The sequence below is a fragment of the Ictidomys tridecemlineatus genome, chromosome 14, assembly GCF_052094955.1.
Source record: "Ictidomys tridecemlineatus isolate mIctTri1 chromosome 14, mIctTri1.hap1, whole genome shotgun sequence".
NCBI lineage: Eukaryota > Metazoa > Chordata > Mammalia > Rodentia > Sciuridae > Ictidomys > Ictidomys tridecemlineatus.
The window spans coordinates 40467627-40493574 of NC_135490.1; the positions used below are offsets into that span (position 1 = coordinate 40467627).

Sequence of the window (25948 nt, forward strand, 5' to 3'; positions counted from 1 at the left end):
TTACATATTTGCATTTTTTTACTTTATATTAAAATCAGAAAGTCGGAAAAAGAATTCCAAGTAAAGCTCAGCCCAACACCTTATAATTCACAGTACTACACTTTATCTACTCAAAATGTTGGCCGAATCTTTTTAAATGTCCACGTAAGAAGCCTCCTAATAGTTTTTCCTATAGCATAGCATAGTCTCACCACTATTTAAACTTGACACTCAGGAAATAATTTTAATTATAAAGCAAGAAAACACAAAAACAAAGAAATCAGTCTTGCATAGTTCCCTTCTTCCCCAGAAGGCAATATTTTAACTATTCCAAACAGTAAAAGTTGTATTTGAAAGAGTCTTAAAGATTGTTATGTAAACGTGCAAATATGACACAGTGAATGAATCCTCCTGTTGTGTATAATTTCATTATATCAATAAAAAATCTGAATGCAAAAATTTTAAAAATAAAATGCCAAAAATATTTTTTTAAAAGAAGACCGTTCTACAATATCTAGCTAGAAGTTCTTTTATCTTCCCAACACTTTAAATGATTTAACTTGTAAACAGTTTTACACACATGTGCCTTGGAAAGGAATACAAAACACACAAAATGTTTTTTTTTTTTTTTTCTCGGCTGTGCTGTTAGCTCTTAAACTTTCTAAAGCTTGTCAGTCTCTTGGGAGAATGTGATGTGAGAAGCTAATGGTTTGCATACGATTTGACTAGAGTCCTCCTGTAGTTGTGCAGGACTCTCCATCTCCACAGAAAAACCAAAATAGCTCCAGTTGTTTCAGACTATTCAAAAAGAGTAGACTAGATTTAAGGGGGAAAAGTGCTATTCCAAATCCTTTTGAAAATCCTTAATTGGGGCCAGTGGATGGGTCTTTAACAAACTTATCTTGAAAACAATTCATAGCAAGGGCCCAACCATTTGATGTCTTTAAAGCCTTAGTGAGTGTGTCCCATTTTCAGTGAGATTATGAGACAGTGAAATATGGTTGTTTTTGCTGTCAGAAGAGAACATTGGTAAACTTAGCCATCATTCCTTCTTTTAAAAACTCCCAACTGCTTATAAATGAAATGAAGTCCAACATGTACCAAGTTCAAAAGAGGAAGGAGACCTTGCTCATAAAGCTCAGCTGCTGAAAAGTCTAGGGCTGTGGCCTTGTATGTTCAAGGGAGGACAAAGAAATAATTTTATCAAAAGCAGGGGATCATTTTGAATAACGAAAATAACAAAATTTTAAATAAACATGTTGGGTTATTGTAAGGAATTGAAGTATAGAATAGCCCCAAGGGTAAAATTAATCATCCCAAATTCACAAATCTTCCACAAGTATGTTGTTGAATAAATACTTACTAAGAAGGAACCAAGAAAACAGGGAGATAAAATGGTGGTTAAGTCCCAAAGTTCTGCTGAAAGAAAGTACTTGACCTACTTCAAAGCACTTAAAACTCAGTGAAATAAGACTAACTAAAGTAGCAATCCAGGCTCCACCCAGCTTATTTCTTCATAAGATTAAAAAAAATTAAAATCCTTGGGTTTCAGTTAACTAGGGCTATGTAGAAAAGCAGAGATTTTCTTGAAATTGATGCTTTGGCCCCAAACCCATGTTTCAAACCCTCAAAACATTTGAAACTGGAAATAAACTGAAATTAAAGTTGCAACCCATCCCTACCCAATATAACTCCTGATACATTCAGAGATCTCACCCTACAGACCAATGCGACCTCCCGGAGAGGAGACAGACAGACAGACAGACAGCTATTGAGATAGACATAAATACACATATATATTTCAAATTTAATCTCAGCTATTGTTTTCTTCCATAGTATCTAGCATACAATAAACATTTTGAGATTTGTAAAGAAGCCAGCCAAATCAAGAACCAAAATCAAGAAAACAGAAATTGTCAGTAGAAACAAGTCAAGAGATGATCTACATGATTGAATTAGCATAGGAAGTTTAACAAAAACTAACATAAATATGTTAATGGGTATAGAAGAAAAGATCCAGAAGAAAATAGGTAAAATTGTCATTTTATATATAGAAATGGAAGTTTATTTTAAAAAAACTAAATGATTATACAACTGAAATATACACTTTTTGAAATGAAAAGCATATTGGGCAGGTGTAAAAGAAAATTAAACATAATACAAGAAAGGATTAGTGAATCAAAGTCAATTTGAACTACATAAACTGAATCAAGAGAAAAAAAATAGAATATCAGAGATGTACAGGATAATATAAATAAAACAACATTGGAGTCATAAGAGATAAAGCATGGAATAAAAGAAATGGATGAGAGGCAATGATTGACTTTTTTATAAAAATTATACAGTATCCAAAAATCCCCAAAGCTCAGTGAATTTGGAGCAGGATAAATACAACAAAAACCACATCGAGGCATATAGACATCAGAGTTAACCTGTTCAAACAAAACATCTTAAAGTGAAGAAAAAACATTAAAAGCAGCCAGAGAATAGTCGAATTACTAAATTCAGTTGAACAATATGAAGAATAAAAGTTGACTTCTTGAGGCTCATTAAAAACAATGAAAGCCAAAAACAACAGGGTGATATTTTTAGTGTACTTGAAAAAAAAACTATCAAATCAGATTTAAATAGTCAGAAAAAAATATCAGATTTCTATAGTCAGCAAAAAAAAATTTATCAGATTTCTATAGTCAGCAAAATATTCTTCAGAACTAAAGCAAAATAAAAGCTGAGTGAATTTCTCACAGAAGGCTCGTAACACTAGAGGAAATTCTTCAGGCTGAAGGTAAATGGTCCCATACACAGGTTACATCTTCAGGAAGGAGCAGCAAGAACAGAAGCAGCAAATATACTGAAAAATATAAATATATATAAATATTTTAAAGTGTTTTTAAAAAAATTATTACTAACTGAAACAAAATAGTAAAGGACAAAGTTCATAATGTATGTAAATATTAAATAGTACAAACAATAGAAAGAAGTAAATAGAATTATTCTGTAGTAAAGTATTTATAGTGGATTTTGATAAATTGAAGAGACATTTTAATCTCTAAAGATACCTCCAAAATATGTGGGGGTCGGGGAGCTATGGATAAGAATAGCTAAAAATCTAATAGAAAAGGAAAAACCAAAGAAGAACAATGGGAACAACCTAGATGAGATGAACAGAAAACAAATAGCATAATGGCAGGCTGAAGTCCAAGCATGGAAGTCTAAAATGGGAAATTGATGCCCACTCCAAGTTTGTATCAATACAGTGGATTCTGCTATAAGATCAGTAATAAGAAGTCAGTGTGTTTCCACCTACATTTTCACCACAGTATTTCATTTTTATGGGTACATTTAGAATTCTGTATTTCTTCTGCCAGCATCCCCCCCACTCAGTGTTAGTATTTCAGTAGAAAGACTGTCATCAATACAGAGTCTGTTGGCTATTCTATATAGATTTCCAGACAAGTCACATTGAGAGCTTTAAATATCAGAGAATAAAAATGTAAGATTTTTATCTACTCTAACCTTAAGTACAGAAAATATTTATTTTTACCATGGAAATGTTTCTGCAAATCAGGTCTGCAAAGCAGGTCTGCAAATCAGGTCTGCAGGTTCTAGTTTAAAATTAAAGGTTATCTCCAAGAAAAAAGCATAAAAAAAAGATGCTACATACATCTGTAAGAGGAACACATGCTACCAATTCTCCTCTGAGAGTTGAACAGAATGTGGAAAAAAAATTCAGTAAGGATACACCATTTAATTCTGATATGCTAATATTTGTAAACATCATTAATAATTTATTATATTTATTCAGTATGAGCCTGATTATTCTATAGCAAAAAATTAGTCTATGTAAGTAACTATTAATCAAATGCCAAGTAGAACATAACAAAGCTTTCCTTCCTGATAAATGTATGGTAGTCTAAAGACATTAACTTTTCTGCCTTTTGGATATTGCTTGTTCATGTTGGATCGTATGTGACCTAGAAATGAACTTTGGTGTCTTTTGTCCACTGGAATTTTGGAGGGAAGTTGCTTGAAAAGGTAGTTCACTCTAAACAGAATTGACAGTTACATATTACAAAATGCTAATATACCAACTTGATTAAATGTGAATTAATTATTTTCATAAACATAAAGATAGCTCTTTAAGGAGAAGATCATTGATGCTCTTATAAAACTAATGAGTGACAGTACCAAAGGATATAGGTTTAGCATTTGATGGATAGATAGTTCTCCACAAGACAATGCTGTAATTGACATATATGGGGCTGACAGGTTCAGAAGCTCATGCCTATAATCCCAAAGACTTGGGAGACTGAGGTAGGAGAATCTCAAGTTCGAGGCCAGCATTAGCAACTTATTCCTGTCTCAAAAAAAAAAAACCTAAGCTAAAACTACTGGGAATGTAGTTAAGTAGTAAAGGGCCCCTGGATTCAGTCCCCAGAACCAATAAAAATAATAATAATCCTAATGAAATATGGAGGCTTGTAAGCAGGGAGAAGCAAGTGAGATCCAGTTTAATTAGAGAACTCTTTTCTATGATTAACGAAACAAAAGCAACCCATATTAGGTTTATTATTTAGGTTTATTATGACAGTTTTAAAATAAGTGGATAATGATAATTTTTAAAAGGCTCAAATCCCACTGCTTGAAAAAGCCTCTTATTACTATGTCCAGGTGGATTACTGAGACTTTCCCCATGTCCACTGCTATGTTTCTCATTATAACAAGGGCAATTAAAGTAGTAAAATCAGAGCCGACCCTTACCAATACCATCCATTCATACTGTTTCAAAGCCTTTCTGTATGCTGGGTCTTGGGAATACAGAAGACAGACCTTGAGCTCAACAGGCTAACAGGTTATAAACCACCGTAGTGTGTGACACTGGCAGCACACACCCAGCAGAATGCTATGGATATGTGTAATATAAAGGTTGTAGAGACCCATTTATCTGGATAAGGGGGGAGAGCCCTGGAGAAAAACTTGACCTTCACATTACCTCTTTCTGAAAGTCAAATTACCGGAAATATATCCTAGATACAATAAATTATACAATATCATGTTCTATGGACATTGTCTAGATCTTTGGAGTTTTGAGACACTCTTTATGGTTTATCCCAAAATTCTTATGCCCACAAATGCTATTTCTGGCTAACTCCTAAACCCCCCAGATTTGACAGGTGTCATAATCACAAATGATCAAGGAGAGTTTTACATAAAGCTACTCAAATTTGAAAGAGTCAGAATATCTGATCAGAGCAGGGCCCAGATGCAGGCCCAAATGTTCCTGTTTAAACAGAAGCAAGATTGTTGCTTTGCTTGTTTCTTAAGTATTAACTTTTACCACAGATACAAATTTCTCCTTACCATTATAAAAACTAGACAGGGCTAACCTAGATGGGAATTAACACAGATTAAATAAATGGAAGGGGCAAAATTAGAATTGAGAACAAGTAAGTCCGTTAAAAAGTTGCCTCTGAGGACTTTGGTGCCACGTTGTCTCCATGGTAGCAGTAAATCCACGTGAAGAGACCAAGTCTACCTTGATTCTGTGAAATGCAATGATAAATAAACTGTCTTGGTTGGTCTCACCCCAACTTTCTAAGTTTCCATGTACTTGTAAGGACGGACGAAAGAAAGAGAGAGAGAGAGAGAAAGAGAAACACTGGGTATACTTATTCCAACAGCCTACATTTTTCATAATAAATTTGAAAGACTTTTCATGAATATCAAAAACTCATGGTGTCTTCAGTATCTGATGCCAATACACCTTTGTGGGCTAATGAAGAATGATTTCTGCTGGATCCTGAGGTGATTTAGGTAAGCTTTGGAAAGATTAAGTACCACATCCAAAATTATATAGCTACTAAGTGACAAACCCACAAAATATTAGATTCCAAAGTCTGTGATTAGTTTCACTCTATTACACTCCCTCATTCACTACAGCAAACACTCAAAAGTCAATACTTAAGCTAGTTATCATAAACAACAGAATCACTAATGGGAATAAATATGTATAGAGTTTTAAATAACAAGTTGATTTTCTGGTCAAAATGATGATTCATAGATAATCATGAAAGAGAAGTTGGTATTGTTTTAACTATCAACCCAGGAGAAACCACATAGACAGAGGTCACAGAGCATCCCCAGAATCTTGGATTCAGAGAGGTAGTTAAAGGGAAATTTTGATCCAGAAGGCAGTTTATTCCCAGGGAAGAACATTTGGTAAGAAGGATTGTTTCCATGTTGACTGATGAAACATCTGTCAAAGTAGAAAAATGTGAACTTCTAGCACTTGGCTGGTCTTTGGCTCTTGGCTCACATGGAGCCCCTTTCATTTGGGAGCAAGAAAATAAATCTTACACATAAATCAATCTGTGGGCCCTACTGAACAATATTTGCCTTTGGACTCTTGCATAACATTGAGGAATGGAAGCGGTTCATTAACGTCATTCCTTTTCAAACCATTTATTTTTAAAAGCTCCTTCAAAAGAAGATTCTTGAGCCAGTTTCATTCAGTGGGGTCCAAGAAACAAAGATGAGACTATCAGGAACACATGTTATCATGGGCCAAGGATGATGAAACAGGTGGGCACATTGAAATCACAAATTCATCCTTCCACCCCTTCAATACAGACTATGTAGAGTCAACCGAAATTTGAAGTTCACCAAGATTATTTTTCTTCTTGATCTACTTAAAATGCCACAGAAGTTTTTTATGATACTGTGCAGAACAAAGGAGGGAAGTTCATAAGCTGTTCATATATTAAAGTTTAAAACTATCTCATTTATTCTAAGGTAATATTTCTGCAATCCTTATAGTATTATAATGGTGTGATTAATTTAAAGGAAGATCATGTACAGCAATAAATGGAAAAATGACTATATTCACCATTATTTTGTTCTTTTTGTTTATTGGGAAATTTTGTGCTAAATTTGACCAGGTCTATTTCTCTTTATAAAGGTAACATTAATATGATCTATTACCCTTATAATGAGGGACATTGTGTTCAGGAATAGAACTGCATTATACATCTTTTCTTTTGCTTATGCAAATTCTAACAAAAGTAATTTGATGTTTTCTAATTCTCACTGTTATATTTATGAAAATGTAATAATTTATTCAGCTATGAATATGTATGAATAAAATTATTTTTTCCTCTCTGAAAAAAAGGAGTGGCTGGCTACACAATTGTTTGTTACAAGGTCTTTTGACACATCTTTTTATGTTCTTTCTAAAATATCTGTTGTTACATGACAATTCAATTGCTTCTTACCTACTTTTTTTTTTAAAAGCCATGAAAATATTTTAAATGAATTTATACTTTTATAGCCCACAGTGAAGGGATTAATAATCACAACTGTGTTATTAGCCTGTTCCTTTTCTATGTCTCCTATCCTCTTATTAGCCTGTTCCTTTTCTATGTCTCCTATCCTTTTGGTCATGCTGGGCAAGGTAGGCACTAAATGAAAGGAGGTTGAGATGGATTGGCATTGTGGAGCTTGAACCATGAGGGGTGTTTCCTGTACTGCAACTGAAAGGAGAATTTAGAACCAACTTCTGAACATACATTTAATGTCCATATTTCTTATGACAAAAGGCAGACTCACTTGACCCCTTAGTAACTGGTGGCATCGGTGTGTGAGATGGTTGTCAAATAAGGGGGTGAAGGAAGTTGACTAAATTGCAAATCATGCCTCCATCAACCCCGTCAAGTACCTGGTAAGGGTGACCAAAGCTTAGCCAAGTTCAGAGTCAGGTAACAGGATGGAAGAAACATGAGCATTGCAGACTTCAGTTTCCAAGGCTGGAATGCAAAGGACACCTTCTGCAGACTTGTTGTGTTTTAACACAACATAAAGCTTATTTGGCCAATATATTTTCTGAAATAGACTGCTTAAAGAGTAAAGAGTACTAGAAACTGAACCTATCACAAGTTGCATAAGGTACCAATTTTTTTTATTTCTTTATATTATTTTTAAATACAGAATTGGAATTCCCTTCTCCACCAGGTCAAGCAGTGACACCCATGCCTATCAGGGTGAGGAACAAGGATGGATTCCTCATAGTGACAGGGTGAGAAATTGTAAAAATACCTGGGAATGTCACTAGCCCTAGGCAGCTACCCAGACACATCATTTGTTTTTTCTTAAGTTTCCTCCCTTTCTGCAGATTGCTGTATCGATAGAGGCAGCAGAGAAGTTTGCAGTTTTGGATCTAGGTTTTCTGAGATTTTATCTTGCAATTTAAATCTGTAAAATTTGGGGCAATTTCCTTAACCCCCTTATGCCTTCATTTCTGCATCTACAAAATAGGAATCATGATAATATTTCTGTTTTATAATAATATAACAACCTACTTCATCATGTTATGGTGATGATTGAATCAATACTTTAAAAATGCCTAAAACATTGTTTGCATATTGTTAGAATTCAGTACATGTTATTACCTTCCCATCTCTCCTTTTCATACAAAATCAAAAACAAATGCTGCTCTCTTTGTTTTTGTTAAGACATGGTAGATAAAAGCAAGGTCATACATAGATTGTTAAAGATGAATTTTCACTGTACTCCAAAATAGCAAGAAAGTGAGGCTTGGGCTAGAGTGTTGGTGAGTTGGCTACAGCAAACTGGAATTGAACTGGAATTGGAGTCAAAGGAAGGGGAGAAGATAGCATAAGGACCTTTACTAGAAAAAGAGAGCAAGTGTCACAGGAGCAGAATTAGGAGGGACTAAATGATTTCTTTGATTTGCCCTTCCCTAATTCCTCATCACTACCTGTAATGCCAGTGCACATCTTCCCTGGAGCAGTTCTGGAGTGAGATGAGAAAGAGAACCATCAGGTGTGGGATTAAAGGCAAAAGTAAGGCTGTGGTGAAGGAAAGGCATAAAGTGTGATATTTTAAGGGGATGGAAGTGGAGGGGTACAAAGGGGAGAGCAACTTTCCAAAGGCCAAGGATCTTGAAGAATGATTTTTGTGATAAAGAACAAATATGGTATCTTAAGCTGTCTGCTGTTCAGATTGAACTTTTATTTATGAGAGTTGTCTAGCTTATAAAATTTTGGAAATTATGATTATTAAAATAGTACCTTGCAAAACAAGTCACAATATAGGGTGCATTACATGCTAAACTTTGGGAGAAGCAAGACTGCCACAAATAGGATGATCAAAGGAGTTTTCAGGGCTGGGGTTGTGGCTCAGCAGTGGATCACTTGTCTAGCACATGCGAGGCCCTGGGTTCGATTCTTAGAACCACATAAAAATAAAATAAAGATTTTTTTGTAAAAAAAGAGTTCTCATAGAGTTATAGTATTTAAACGAGGTTTCAAAATTAAAAAACAAACAAACAAAAACAACAAAACCTTACATACATGTGAAATAGACCAAGAGGTAAGATAGGTAAGATTTTCATGCTGTAATGGGGAGGATTAAGAATGATAAAAATTGGTGGGTGCGGTTGCACAGACCTGCAATACCAGCAACTGTTGAGGTTGAGACAGGGTAATCACAAGTTCAAGGCCAGCCTTGGAAACTCAGTGAGATTCTACCTCAAAATCAAAATGTAAAAAGGCTGGGAGTATGGTTCAGTAGTAGAGCCCTGGATTCAATATCCAATGCTGAGAAAGAAAGGAAGGAAAGAAGGGAGGGCAGGAGGGAGGGAAGGAGAGAGGGAGGGATGGAAGAAAAATGGTAAAACTTGAGTGGAAATCCTGAATATGGTGACTATAGAAAGTAAGATTGAAAAAGTAGATGGAGATGACATCAAAAAGACCTTAGAACATCAAGACAAGGTGCTAAAAACCAAGGTGCGCACAATGGAAAGCTGAGGAAACATGAAGGGTGCTCTGGAGAGGCAACATCAGAAACAGGCACAAAGCAGGGCTGGAAGGGCAAGTAAGGAGTCAGCAACCTGCCAGCTGATGTTAGAATGCTGTCAGTGAAATGAGCAAGAGTCAACCCAACTTGTCAGAGAAATGCAGAAATGAAGTCAGTGTCCCTTGATCTGAGAGGCACTGGATCACCACACTCATAATTTCAGGACTCGGGGTCAGAATGATCAGGTTCAATCCCTGGTCAGCCTTCCCACTTGTCCACTGACCTTGATCAAAGTATTTGGATCTCTCTGAGCTGAGTTTCATTATCTGTGAAACGAGGATGACAACACTTTACAGTTGTGGGTATACGCGCACGTGAATTTACATTATAAGTATTAATAATTCACCACAATTCACCATAAAGGTGCTCATTATATATAATTATCATTTCCATAAAATAATTACCACTAGTCTTTCTCCTTTTTCTAGAATGCAGGGTCCATAAGGCAATTTTGTCTACTTTCTTAATATCCCCTAGCACCTAAAATGATATCAAGCACACTGCAGATGCTCAATAAATAATGTGTGAGTGAATTGTTGTTATTGTCACATGGGAAGATGGAACTGGAAAAAAAAACAGCTTTGGTCAAAACAGAGGTAAAACTATTTTATTTTATTTTATTATTGGTTGTTCGAAACATTACAAAGCTCATGATCTATCATCTTTCATACATTTGACTCAATTGGGTTATGAACTCCCATTTTTAACCCCAAATACAAATTGCAGAATCACATCGGTTACACACTCACATTTTTACATAATGGCATACTAGTGACTGTTGTATTCTGCTACCTTTCCTATCCCCTACTATCCCCCCTCCCCTTCCCTCCCATCTTCCCTCTCTACCTCCTCTGCTGTTTTTCAATTCTCTGGTAAAACTATTTTAGAGGCCATATGAGGCAACATTTTTAGATCACTGATTCTGAGCTGTCATTGAAAGTGCTAGCTTCTGTCTATTGACTAATATATGTTGTACCTGTTATCAGAACCAATCAGGAAACCTACCATCCCCATGAAAATAAAAACCCAAGTTCAGTAAAGACTATGTTCACCAGCTCTTGGTCCTCAGAAATGATCTCCCTTTATGTAAGGGACCAGTATTTGATAATAAAAGGAACATAGAGAACAGAAATTTCAAAGAGGTTTTGAATCGTAAGTGCTTGAAATGGAACCAATCTGCTTCTCAAGACTATGTGGCCCTTTCTGTTGCTCACACTATACAGTGAACATTTTTTTTTTTAGTCTTAGTATCAGAACTTCTATTTGAAATTCTTTGTACAGTAGACATTGAAAGCTAGTTGCTTATCATTTTCATTCTCCCATTTATTTCCAAATTGTTTCATTTCTTTCTTTTAATTAATGTGGGTTTACAAGTTAGGACAGACAAATAGAATTTCTACAAAGTCAACAATAATTCATGGCTAGTGAATTGAAATAGTGGGACAGAGTTGATAAGAGTGAACCTTTTCATACAGTGATAAGACCGAATATAATATATGAGAAATCAGAGAATCAAAATATTTGAGTAATGAGTGTACTAGAAAAATATCAAGAGTTTAAAAAGCAGGCAATATATAAATGTCAGCAGGTAATTTTTATTGTATAGGGAACAGCATAACTAAATTGTCATAGCCATTTATACAATCAACTGTGGCTGAACAAATCTAAACTGGAAAGATTTACTGAGAACAAATATGTACTTTGAAGACACTGACTCAAGGTTCCTGAGTGTAAACAGTTGTTTCCTATCAACTGTAACATTACATAATAACAGCTGATTTAATATTTAATTTCAGACTTTCACAACAGCATCATCTTTACTTAGAGAGACAGGTTGCATTGGGCATTTCAGAAATTTAATATTTGAAAAATAGGGTAGCCACCCCCCAACACACACAAAAAGAAGTTCTAACACATACACACACACAAAAAAAGTATACACACACACACACACACACACACACACACAAGTTCTAATAGTTTGATAAATCACTACGATATGACAAAGATAGCAGATGTAGGCATTGAGGCCTCAAGGAGCCAGAGGAAGTTGAAGATGAATTGTATCAAATGTTACCTTTAATGGAAAACAACTTGGACAAAATGCTAGAAACACTTGCACTTTTTTATTGCAATTTCCTTGAAACCCTTGCCTTGCCTTCCACACTTCAAAAATGCTGCTCAGAATCTCTGAAGCTCATCACTGGGGAGGGTCACACAGATTTTTCAAGATGCTGATTTGTATTCTAGAACTTTTACATTCTAGAACCCCCAGGCGTCAGAACGGTTCACCATGTCAGGACAGGAAGTAGAGTCACTCTCTGACAATCCACACTAGACTGGCCTCTGTAGATGCCCTCTTTCACCTCCATCCTAATCCTGAAGTGTCTCCAACAGGGTTTGCAGGTGAAAGAGCGAGACTGAAGGATGTAGAAGACTCTGCCCAAGGACAGTCAATTGAGTCACATTTTGTTATAGGGGAGAAATCCTAGTTGATTTTGATTTAGGCTCCATGGGGTTTTGTTGTTGCTATTTGTTTGTTTTGTTTTTAGTTTATCTTTCGTGGATTTAACACAATACTTTCTCTCAGATCCAAATATGATTAATTTACAGTTTCACCATGTGGAAACTTTCTTATTTGGAAACTGATTGACCTTTATAAGAATTCTAGAGCTCTTGTAATTCTAAGAAGTTCAAGTTTACCCCTGTACATGTCCCTTCTGTGAAATAAATGGTATTTTTCATATGATTTCAGGTGTAAAACAGCACATATAGTATAATGAGACCCAATTGTGTTGATGGAAGTAGAATATATCACTTTTTAAATGCACCAAACCAAATGGAACTTAACCAATTGGAATATATTCGACTTTTAAGTCTTGGAGGTTGTTACATAAATCAGAAAAAAATCTTCTTCCTCTTGCTAATTAAATAATAAGGTGGGTTTTACAATGTAAAATAGGAAACTCACTAGAGATCAACTATTTTAACCTCTTTGTTTCATGGAAGGGAAAGATTAGTACCAAAGAAATTATCTCCAAATAAACACTGAAACCTATTCAAACCGATGTATCCTGGCTTCAGGTTGAGGGCTCTTGCCTCCAGCCTTACTCTTACACTGCTGTCAGTAACAGCAGGGCCTGAGGAAGGTTAGCTGTCTACTGGTGAGCAAGACAGAGCACACACATAGAAATTACACAAAATGGATCTATTACTTACAGACTCATACCAAGGGACAACACAAGCCTTGGATTCATTGCAAGGCAGTTCTCCAACACTCAGGCAAACTTCCTAGGGCAGATAGAATCTCATCTGTGCAGGACCCACTTCTACCACAGCTAAAGGATTCCAAAAACCAGTTCACCCTGGATTTTATACCTGAGGACAATAGAACATGCTAGGCTAAAGCACTGAAGGATATCCTGTTTCTAGGTATGGGCCAGAAAAAAGCCTGGGCTTTGCTGACCAGTCCCGATTTTTAGCTCAGGATTTTGCATTCCCAACATATTCTACAGCTGTTCTTGAGAACTGTAAGTAAGAAAATAAGGAGTCCAAGGCCATCTGGAGAACTGTCCCATGCAGGGAAGAATGAAGGCAGGCCCTTGATCCACGACAGCTGAGGTGTCATGTACGTTGGCCTCCTGTGGTTGACCACAGACAGATGATATGCACTTACTTTACTTGTGGAGAAGCTGAGGATGACAGTACAACCGGCCAGAACTGACACTAGGAAGAAAGAGGAATGCTCCCCCAGTGAGTCATGGAAAGGAGAAAGAAAGGAAATATGGAGCTAACACACTGTCTGTCCACAGAGTCCCGGCCTACTGATGAGTGATTGTAATTCAGCAGTTAATATTAGCTAAAAGAATGAATGAGCTCGTTTATTTCTCACAACAACCCTGCAAATTTTGCTACTGAGCTTTCTGTCACTGGGACAAAAATCCCTGCACAAAATAAGAGAGGAATGATTTATGTGGGCTCATGAATTTAGTCCATAGTCACTTTGCTCCATCACTGTGGGCTTGTGGTCATGTAGAACATCATGGCATTGAATGTGTGTTAGAATAAAGTTGCTCATCTCATAGTGGCCAAGAAGCAAAGAGAAAGAGAAGAGAAGGGTCCCAGGACAAAATATACCCATCAGAGGCAGGTCCCCATTGATCCATTTCCTTCAACTGGGCCCGGCTCTTTCACAACTTCCCAATAGCGCCACTAGCTTTGGAACAAGCCTTCGACATATGAGTCTTTGGGGAATATTCCAGATGCAAACTGCAAGTATGATTATTTCTAACTTCAATAAATATATTAAGGCCAACTTGCTCAGTCAGGAAATGTTTATGTAAGCCTACTGGGTGCCAGGCTTTGTGTTAGACTTGGGAGTACAATGAAGCTCCCTATTCCTACTACTTTAGAAAGAAGACAATATTGGAGCTTGAAACTTCAGAATTTGTATGTATTGTCTGCCGCTGAGCTGTATTCCCAAGAACTCAGAGGAGTTATATAACGTTTTCAAGTCCACAAAGTTTAAAAATGGAAAATTTAGCTTTCCAAATCAAAGCTTTATAAAAGTGCTTTTAAATTTCCTACTCTTTCCATTACAATTCCCAGTCTGGCAATTGAGAAGGCGGTAGAAAAAAAAATATGATACTATCTAGTATAACTTACTTTAGTTAGAAAATATAGGCAGGTGAAAACAGAAGCCAGTGGGGGTAGGAACACAGAGAACAGTGTGTCCAGGACAAGGACACAGGAGACAACTAGCTATTTAAGCCAGTTCAGACCCAAGCATCCTGAGAAAGATATGCAAATTTAGGAAGATACTTGGAGAGGAATCAGATACCGTGTCCAGAAGATCAAAAGGGAGTAAAGAGAAATTAACTCAGTGCAACCACCATCATTTTTCTTGACTGCAGAATTTACATAAAAATGCATTTTCTTCTCCTCTCATCTGTCTCCCACATCCTCTCACATGCATGCTAGGAGCTGGTGGTTCAAAGCTCTCCCTCTGCTTCTCCTTCCTATCACCAACCCCTGAAATTCGTGCAAACCTGCCCCAGATTCTCTTTTTGAAATGTATCAGGCAGCATGAAAGGATAAAGATGTATCTAATTTCAAAATCATGAGGCTTTCTCTGTGCTTTTTTTCTGGGCTCACACTGAAATAGCCCGGAGAATCCTCTTGAGGATCAGGGTCTCTTGTGTGCCCAAAAGTTGGGCATGAACATATATATATATGTGTGTGTGGGAAACAAGAAGAAAGTATGATGGAATCCTTTCCCTGCTCTGGTTTAGATTTTATCTGCTGGTGTTCACAATTCTTAAGTGAGGCACCCTTTTAAAAAATCGAGTCCTGTCTACTAGGGCTGGATATGCAAATGCAAGAAACGCAATCTTTACATCTAAAAGAACTGCTGTGAGAAATGGAATTGTCCTGAGAGGCGTTTTGACATTCTCCTGAAATGCGTACTAACAACGCTGGCCTAGAATGTTTTAATACACAAAGAACCCTGGTGAAATAAGTAAACTGAAAAAGAGTAACGGTTTATGGCTACTGTGTTCACTTTTCCAGACCCCTGGAGCGGAACAAAATACTGTTCCCCCTAAAATAAATGACACCTCGAGGCTTCAAATGGGCCTGGTGTTTCGAGGGACCCAATTTATTCCAAATACTTCCTATTCCCTGAGAAAATGTGACTTAAGAATTAAACGGTAAAAATCACAGAACCTTAAAATGTTTTAGACTTGAGAGGAAATGTTAAAGATCATCTGTTTCAGTAGTTATTAACCTTTTGGGAATGAAGAGAATCTAATGTAATTCAGGGAGTCTTCCTGAAGAAAAAAAAAGAATGCACATATGCATATTAATATAACTGCACATAATTTTAGAGTGTTCAGACATTTCTTTAACCCCTTGTAACCAGATTAAGAACTCTAGAAACTAGAAAAACCCTCAATTAAATCAGAACACCTCATTTTTCAGAGCTCAAGTCCCTTGTCCTGGGTTGTGGCTAGCTGGTGTAGGAGGAAAATGAGGATAGGTGTCCCAATGCTTAGCCCACATCTGATTAGAGTTACCGCCTGAATCACAGCTCTCATCCAAGAGAGTCAGGTCACCTGCTTAAGTTAACCACAGGGTTTTCTTGTTGTAATTCATGATTATGCTCATTAGTTGCCTTCCATATGGGTTTACATTAATAGAGATTTTTAATTAGGTTATAATAGTTCTATTTGATTAAATTTTGTGATGTTTCCCTAGATTTTTTTTAATTTCTAAATTTTTTCTTGTTGTTTTGAAATGTCAGGGTAACGTATTTCTTTAAGAGGCGACAGAAAAAAATTTAAGATCACTCATGATCATGGTAGGCCTACTTCTCAGAGTATCAGATATTCATGCTGCTCCATTAAATTGCTTTAAAGTAAAAGGAATTCTAGAATAAATAGGCTTTAACATATCTGAACCAGCATCATGTCTATTGAAATTCATAGGATGGTTATCTAAAGTAGGTGTTGTCAGGTTTTCTGAAGAGGTAAACATGCTTATCTTAATATACTCAGATTTAAAGACTGATTTTCCTAGGACTACCAGACCCCAGGGTTGTGACATTTTGAATCCTTGCAATGAATGAGAGATTATCCATGTACTAATAAGTAGCCTTTATCTCGTTCTTTAGCAACATCAATGGGCAAGAAAAAGTGACAAAGTTCTGAGTCATGGACACAGGGTCTTTTCTTAACTCCTTTTCCCTCTTTTCAGCCAGCATTTGGGTTCATTGCACCTCTTCTATTACCCCTTTCTACCTTGAAAATGGCGCTGCCCTTATTAGGCCATATTTTATTTTTCTGTCTTCTCAAATAGACTGTTAGCTCTCGTTAAAAACTGAGGCTCTGTCGTATTCTACTATGAAAGTACAGTAAGCAAGACAATACCTAACATTTTTTACTGGCTCTTTTTACTTTTACATGGCAGTAGAATCCATTTTTATATACAAGCATGAAACATATCTTTTTTCTAATTAGGGCCCCAATCATATAGAGGTACAAGATGGTGGGATTCATGGTGCTGTATTTATATATGTACATAGGAAAATTATGTTTGATTCATTTCACTGGCTTTCCTTTTCCCATTCTCCCTCCTTTCTTTTTATTCCCCTTTGTCTACTCCACTGAACTTCTATGTCTCTTCCTTTATTGTGGGTTAGCATCCACATATCAGAGAAAACACTTGATCTTTGGTTTGGGGGGACTGGCTTATTTCATTTAGCATGATAGTCTCCAGATCCATCCATTTCCTGGCAAATATCATAATAAAGTCATTCTTCTTAATACTTAATACTCCACTGTGGATATATACCACATTTTCTTCATTCATTCAGCTATTGAAAGGCACCTAGGTTGGCTCCATAGCTTAGCGATTGTAAAAAGTGAGCTGCTATAAACATTGATGTGGCCGCATCACTTTAGTATGCTGATTTTAACATTAAGTGCTCAGTAAATATCTGTTGAATTAACCACTGACTAAAGAAAGTAAATAAATGAATGTTTTGCATACTCCCATGGACTGGGGGCTTAACCAAACATCACACCAAAGCTTTAGTCCTAACATTCCAGAGAGTTGTTTTGTTTTGTTATTTACTCTTGTTATTTTTGGCCATGCTTTCTTTAAAAGAATTTGTTGTAGGGAATTCAGCTATACCTGCAAAAACAAAGGGAAGAAAGGAATCATTGCTCTTTCAGAAATAATCTAGTTTCAGAAAGTAAAGAAATTATAGCTTCACTGAAGTTAACAAGAATACTTGAGAAAGATATCTAATGGATTTGACAGAAATTGGATTTCTAGCCCTCAATAAACCAAGAGATTGATTTACTCAACAAAAATGCCACAAATAGGGATTAAAGTAGGATTGTCTTGAGGTTTTATGCGGTACTTATAGAAGGTTTGATTAACAGATCAGGACAGATCCTATGGATAGATCAAGTATTCAAGGGCAAAGCCATGTTTCATAAAACTCTTTGTATTTCACAAACTAAATATAGTGTCTATCCCATAATAGATTTTAATGTATATTTTATATATAAAACTTTGTTAACATGCATCTATATGTATATGTTCATATATTATATTTTATTGAATTGATGAGTTACTTTCAAGTGATTGTTGAGAAAAGTGCTATGACAGTCATACTGTCAAATTTTTCTCTCCTATCAAATATATAAGAATCTGAGACTCCATTGTTATAGATTCATTCTTCTAAGTTTGGCTTCTTACAGTTGGAGTTTTTGAAAACTGGGATCAATCACATTGCATAGAATTTTTTACAACATGTAGCATGATTTTTGTCTTGTGATTATCTAAGAGAGAAGATATATGCCATAGGTTTTTTCAAACTTATTTGACCCAGGAGCTTTTTTTAAATTTTTTATTTGTTTTAATTAGTTATACATGACAGTAGAATGCATTAATACACTTTGATATATCATACATAGATGGGATATAGTTTCTCATTTTTCTGAGTGTGCATGTTGTAGAATCATATTGTTGACTCAGAAACTTTTTCAAAAAAATATTTTTCAACCAGTGTTGTATAAAACAGCCATTTTGTAATGGATACTCTGAACTAATTTGCACTAATGTGCTATGGTTTTCCTGCTAAAGACAAAGTTTGATGGCAGGGTATGGGGAGCACCTCATGTGTACAGAAATCCCTAAGAAGATACTTAAAAAATAGGAAAAAGGAAAAGAAAAAAAGATTCTGAAGGTAAATGTCATTATTTTGCAAAGGATGGATCATTATTGGAAAGTCTTCTCTTCCTTTCTTTGGGAAGAAAGATTATGGAACATATACCCATGTTTTCATGCTGTATCTGCTGCTAATAATGATAACAACAATAATCATTAATATTTACCAAGCATGATTTTAAAATAATGTGTATATTTTCATGTTCAACATGGTTGTTGCTTTCTGAGCCAAAACACTCTCAATCTGGTTGAAAGAATATTTGAAAGAAAAAGCTTGATAGTAAAACATCTTGGAGAGTTATGGGGTGGGAGCATTTGTTTACGTACCAAAATGTTGTAAACACCTAAGGACCGATCTCTTCTTTTCCTAGGGAGGATTCATTTGCTTTAGAAAGCAAGCATAGGTTTTGCCTCCTTCCTTAGCAGGGAGGCAAGGTACACGTCTAGTTCCCAGAAGATCTGAGATCCTAGTTTTAGGACTTCTTTCCTGTATGCAAATTCTGTTTTGCATGCACAGGAAATATCTGCCCTTACCATGTTGCCCTGTCGGGGACTGGGGGCATGAAAAAGCAATGCTAAGATCACCAGTTAGTAAATATTCTGCTTCTGATCTAGAACTTTGTTGTCAGGATAGAACATAGATATTATAACTTATCAAGACTTTATTGTGTTCCAGTGACTATGTTAAATGTTTTGTGACAATATCATACCTTATAATAACTGTATAAAGTTAATACTGGCATTGAATTGTAGATGAAGACACTAAGGGTCAAAGCTATTAAGTGATCAGACCAAGTGATCAGACCAAGGTCACACTACTCTATGTCAGGTGGGATGCATTTCTAACACAAGACTGACTCATAATCACTCTGTTAGGACATTACTTCTTAAGAGCTGGGATTTTATATTTTTCTCATTGATGTATCCCTATAAACATTTGTTGAACAATTGCTGTAATACTATCAGGAGTTAGGAATATGAGTAGCATTCTTGGGAATTAAATTTCAGTTTGCAAGTCACTAGCAAAGACATCTTATGAGACAGATTTAATTCAATCATGCATTCTTTTATAGTTTTCAAAGAACATATTAAGGAACTATTAAGAATTTTAAAATCACTCACATGTAGGAAACAATTAGATTTGTTACATATGGCTGGTGTATAAACTAAATTCATTCTAAATGGATGAAAAGCATTTGTAGTTACACACTAAAGAAAGTACGTTGCTGTCTCCTAACAGTAAAGATTAATTTTTAGCATCATAGTTTAACAGTTTCCTCAGAAATTAATGAAATTTATGTCATTTTTGCTGATTATACTAGAATAAAACTTAAATGAACTAAATTTCTATGCAAATTGAAATGAGAAAGGATTTGTCCTTAGGTAGTATATTTACTGCATGTTTGCATGAAATCCATTAATCACCAAAATGAATTATTTTAAAATACAAGATCCAACTCCTAGCCTACTCAATCTACAGAATATAAAGTTTGGAACCATGTCCCTGGATATACACAAACTAAAAAAACCTTATTTTTAATATATACATATATGAACAATAAGATTAGTATATGCATACATGAATAAGAAGATTAGTTCTATGTAGTTTTATAATTTAAAGCAGCTAAAGAGATAAACAATAAATTTTGATAATGGCTACATGGCTGTGATAATTAATGCCAAACTAGGGAACAACTTCAGTTAATAAAAAATATAAACAGAGGTTTTAATTGGACTAGAGGGACTCCTAGTGCTATTAATAATAGATATTGAAACACATAAAATAAATGTCCTCTAGCAAATGCTTTCAGTGAAGCAGACTTTCAAAAAAGAATTTTTTTTGTTTCAAACTTAATTCATTTATGATCACTTACCATTAAGTTAGTGACTTTGCCTCTTATTTATTACATCATTAACTTAAGCTCAGAGGGGCCTACATACATTTTTAATAATTACTTTGGCATTGGCATACAGGTAATTACATGATTAATTTAGAAAGACAGAGCTATTATTATTTCTTTCAAGTAGTAAAAATCATGGGCATGATGGGATTTTTTCTAGATAAACATAAAAATTATTATTATTTTTTTCTTGTGAGCAGGATCTATCTTTTCATATCTAATTATAATAAGAAATTTAACACTAAAAAAGCCCAAAAATTAGAAATATATGCATCATTCTTCTCCTCACTATTACCATCTTGTGCTTTCACTGCATTTACATTTTAAAATAACATTATTTATCACATTCCCCAGACCTTACTCCTAGACTTAGAGTTTCACTCTTAACAGATCTCTCTCTGAGATTTTTCATTGCTTCTGTTCTCCCATTTTTTTTTTTAATGAAAAGTTTCCATAGAAAAACAGGTCAATTTCCTGGAAATATAAATAGATAATGATTTGGGTCTAATTATGAGGACACTTTGTCCCTCAACAATCTGGAAAGACAAATAATGGAAAAAGGTTGTCAGTGATTAGGATACATAGCTATATCTGAACTATTGTGGCATTACATTTGTGGCTTGATTAAAACAGAGATTACCTAAAACCACAAAATATTTGGGACAACTTCCAAGCATTGATGTTCTAATGGCTACAAAATGAATCAAAGAAAGGCCACATTGGTGAGATGTCCCCATAAATGCACAGAAGTATAACTCTCAAAGGTAAATGATACAGCCTGTGCATCATTTACATCTCTGATCTATAATGAGAGCTAAGCAAATGATACTAAGATATATTTTCAGAGCACAGACAATAGATATTTTAGACAGGCCACACTGGCAGGATGGTGTGTTAATAAAGGAAAGGGGAAGAGACCAAGATTTCACTTTATGAGCAACTGTAGAGTTGGCTGTACCCACACAGTGGGGAAGAAGTATAAAAGAATATTAGGTCATAATTTAAGTTCCTGCCAGCCTAGAATGCAACCTTACACTCTTCTTTCTTTCAAACTTCTGGTAAAATATTGGTTGAAAGAAAAACTTTTTTTATTCAAAGATAGATAATATAAGAAAGACCCAGAATAAGATATAATCAAAACACTTCAGAAAAACAGGATGGTTGGGGTTGGAGGGCAGCAACAAAAGACTATTCTCCAGAAAAAAATGGTTATTACAGGTCAGACACAAAGACACAAATTATAATCAAATGTCCTCCAGGAACATTATTTTTTGTTGTTACCAAAGATTGAACTCAGGGATGCTTAAACACTGAGCTACATCCCAGCCCTCTTTTTATATTTTGGTTTAGAGACAGGGTCATACCAAGTTGCTGAGGCTGGCTTTGAACTTGTGATCTTTTGGCCTCAACCTCCAAAGCGGCTGGAACTACAGGTGTGCACCACTGTTCCCAGCAACTTTTTTATTTTTTAATTTGCATTAATTGACTCTGAAGCAAGAGTGCTAAGCAAAGACAAAGAAATTTAAAAAGTAATAGCAAGATAGCAGAAAAAATATTAAATCTGAGCTGGACTGGAAAATCATAGAAAAGGTGTAGAAGGGAAAATCCTTTGAACTTAGGGAGAAATTTGAAGTAATATAAGGAAAATTGGCATTGAATAAACACAGTAAGGATCATGGGAGAAAGTAGAGAATCTGCAGAATTAAATGGAATTTAATAAAGAATTTAAAAGAATAAAATAAAATGATATGAAAGAAGGGCAAACAAGGTCCATCAGATGTATAATTGATCTAACAAAAAGAAATAATAATGACAATAAACCATATATATTTAAATGTATGATACAAATAAAGTTCATCAGAAATAGAAGCATACAATTTATAATGTGGAAAAGCACACTGTGCCATAAGAGAAATTAAATGAAGAGTGTACTTAATTTTTAAAAAAGACATTCCTTTTCAAATCTCAGAAAAATTGAAGTAATTTATAATAATAAAAATGTATTGCCAGGCTCAAACTTATTCCCTGTAATATTCAATACTAGAAGATACTAAAAAGTAGCTTCCGAATATTCCTCAAGCAAATAAAAAATAATTTAAGAATCCTATACTCAGAGAAACAATAGTAAAAGAATTTAAAAATCAGACATATGTTACTGAACATAGGAAAAATCTAGTTATTTATATTAAGTAAATTCAACTCTAATATTCAAATAAATGTAGGAATTAAAACTATATAACAGGATTTTGTACAAACAAGAGGTAATAGAGCAAAAAGTGGGGTAGAGAAAGTAGAGAAAAAGTGGGAGTAAATATAAAAATACAAAATTATTCATCTTTTTACAACTAGAATTAGAAGTGTTTCATGAAGTTAGAAGTTAAGTAATAGAGACAAAAGTATATTTCACAGTAAAAATGTAAATACTTGGGTACATAGTGGAAGGCAAAAAATAAGGTAGATATGATACTCTTTCATAATAAGTCAACCAGATTGAGTCTTGAAAGTTTTGTAGATGGTGTCCAGATCAGAGGGACTAGGAAAGTGTGGGGCAGGAGCCTCTAAACTATGTTATATCTTCTACTGGTCTCATAATATTTTTAAAGTGTGTGCTCATACCATTTGGTAAACTTAACATAAAACAACAATATAACAATAAACTCAGCAAAGAAAAACAAAAGGAAATATGACGGGCATAAGTAAAACTGCTCAAAAATTCATAGTCACTAGCAATATTAGTGAAGAAATAAAAATAATTAGAAAATCAACTCAAGAAATAATAGGATAAAAAGAAGCAAAGAAAAACAGAAGGAATCAATGAGATACAAAGACAAAAAATATGTACCAATAACAAATTCTAATTATTTTATTTAAAAAATCAGTAAAACAGTTTAACCATCATCTAAATTAATAAAAGGAAGGAAGACATAGAATCTGAGACATAAAAGAAATTTTAAGAATCATAGAAAATAACTATCAATTCTGTATAAATAAGTATAAAACATAGGAAATGGGTAATTTGCTAGTAAGATATGAATTCCAAAAGTGATTTCTAAAAAGATAAATCTAAAAAGATAACGGTTTTTTAAAAAAGTTACTAAATACTTCTCAGAAGAGGATATAAATTCAATCAACAAATATATGAAAAAATGCTCATCATCTCTAGCAATCAGAGAAATGCAAATCAAAACTACTCTAAGATATCATCTCACTCCAGTCAGAATGGCAGCTATTATGAAGACAAACAACAAGTATTGGTGAGGATGTGGGGGAAAAGGTACACTCATACATTGCTGGTGGGACTGCAAACTGGTACAGCCAATTTGTAAAGCAGTATGGAGATTCCTTGGAAAACTGGGAATTGAACCATCACTTGACCCAGCTATTCCTCTTCTCAGACTTTACCCAAAGGACTTAAAAACAGCATACTAGAGGGACACAGCCACATCAATGTTTATAGCAGCATAATTCACAATAGCTAAACTGTGGAGCCAACCTAGATGTCCTTTAGTGGATAAATGGATAAAACAAAATGTGCCATATAACATAATGGAATATTACTCAGCATTAAAAAAGAACAAAATCATGGCATTTGCAGGTAAATGGATGGCACTGGAGAAGCTATTGCTAACTGAAGTCAGCCAATCCCCAAAAAACAAATGCCAAATATTTTCTCTACTATAAGGGGGGTGACTCTTAGTGGGGGATAGGGAGGAAGAGCATGGGAGGATTAGATTAATTCTAGATAAGGAAGAGGGGTGGGAAGGAAAGGGAGGGGGAAGGGGATTAGCAAGGATGGTGAAATGTGATGGTCATCATTATACAAAGTACTTGTATGAAGACTTGAATTGGGTGTCAACATACCTTATATACAGAGATATGAAAAATTGTGGTATATATGTGTATTAAGAATTGTAATGCAAAAAATAGTACATGTGTAATGGCATAATTTGACATGAACTTACTTTATATACAGAGATACAAAAAATTGTGCTCTATATGTGTTATAAGGATTATAATGCATTCCACTGTTGTTGTGTATTTAAAAAAATAATAAAATCAATAAAAAAGTTACTGAAGAGTAGCATAGTTATGTTTTTCAAAAATCATTTATGAAAGAAAGCAACAACATGGTAAATTATACATGTGTATAATACAAGTGTATACTATTAATGATAGCACACAGAAAAAGAAACTACTTTTTATAAATAATTAGGAAAATAATCCAACAGAATATTAAAAGAATGATACACTAAAATCAGAAACAAAAAATTGTTTTGAGAAATATAGGACATATTCATAGAAAAAGAAATTCAATAATGATTTACTCAGATGCTAAAAGGGACTATAATGAAATTTATTGCTATTTTGATTTTTAAAAAACTGTTAATACAATAGAAATAAGTAGACACTTGCCTCATTAGATTAAATGTATCTATTTCAAATCTAAAGATAGCATTGTACATGAGAAATGACATAAACAGTCTCACCAGAGGCAATAACAAGACCAGGGTACCATGATGACCACTGTAGATTTGTTCTGGACCCACTAGTCAATATAATGAGGCAAGAGAAAGAAACTGAGAATACTGACTGAAAGAAGAAACTTAACTTATAATTTCTGCAAACCTAGAAAGTCTAGGAATAAATGTAATATGAAACATACAATGTCAATGTGTCAAGAACCAAATGTTCTATTAATAAATAAAAATGACTTGAAAATGAGAACTTATATCAAGTCCTCAACTAAGAAATCTCAGTATCATAAAGAGTCTAATTTTTTAAAATTAAAATCTTGCAAAAGAAAGCAATGAGAAGGTTTTGGACAGTTCTAAAAAAATAAATATAAAAACAAAAAATTGTCTTAGTGTGGTAGTAGGTTTTGAATTGTATGACAGACAAATTAAACTAAAAAGAAAGTACAATTATACAAATCCAACTATACTTAGGTATTTATTCCATAAACCTGACACTTTAGACTAAAATGGACAAGATGTACCTGGTCAATAACTATTATTGAGATTCAAGGCAGCCATCTAAGAGAAAGCTATCTGAATTGGATTTATACCTCACACTTTGAGCTGACTCAAAATTAATTAAAGATTTTGTTTTTAAAAATGAAAATAAAACTAGACAAATATAAAACAAAATCAATGAAAAATATTTTCTTAATCTCACAATTAAAGATACTTTAAGTATGATACAAAATCCAGGAATATTGACAATAAGATTGATTTTTTTATGGTTTACATATAAGATTTCCCCATAAAAGCTCATATGTGAAAGACAATGCAAGAATTTTCAGAGGTGAAATAATTGTGCTATGAGAGATAGGTATAACCTATCAGAGGATTAATCCATTGATAAAATATTAACTACAGATAGGGTGTGGCTGGAGGAGGTAGGTCCCTGGGAATATGCCTTTGGGGTTTATATTTTGTTCTTGGTGAACAAAAATCTCT

General features: G+C 34.6%; 1 protein-coding gene across 2 annotated transcripts in view; it reads right to left on the reverse strand.

The window, feature by feature from the left end:
- Window positions 1-1750: 1750 nt before the first annotated feature.
- Window positions 1751-25948, reverse strand: part of Tusc3 (tumor suppressor candidate 3) — a 317327-nt gene continuing 293129 nt past the window's right edge. For both annotated transcript variants that reach the window (XM_078031095.1, XM_078031092.1), the window contains one exon: window positions 1751-2830. In XM_078031095.1, coding sequence (XP_077887221.1) covers window positions 2794-2830 — 37 coding nt within the window. In that variant the 3' untranslated portion in view covers window positions 1751-2793. The remainder of the gene's footprint in view (window positions 2831-25948) is intronic.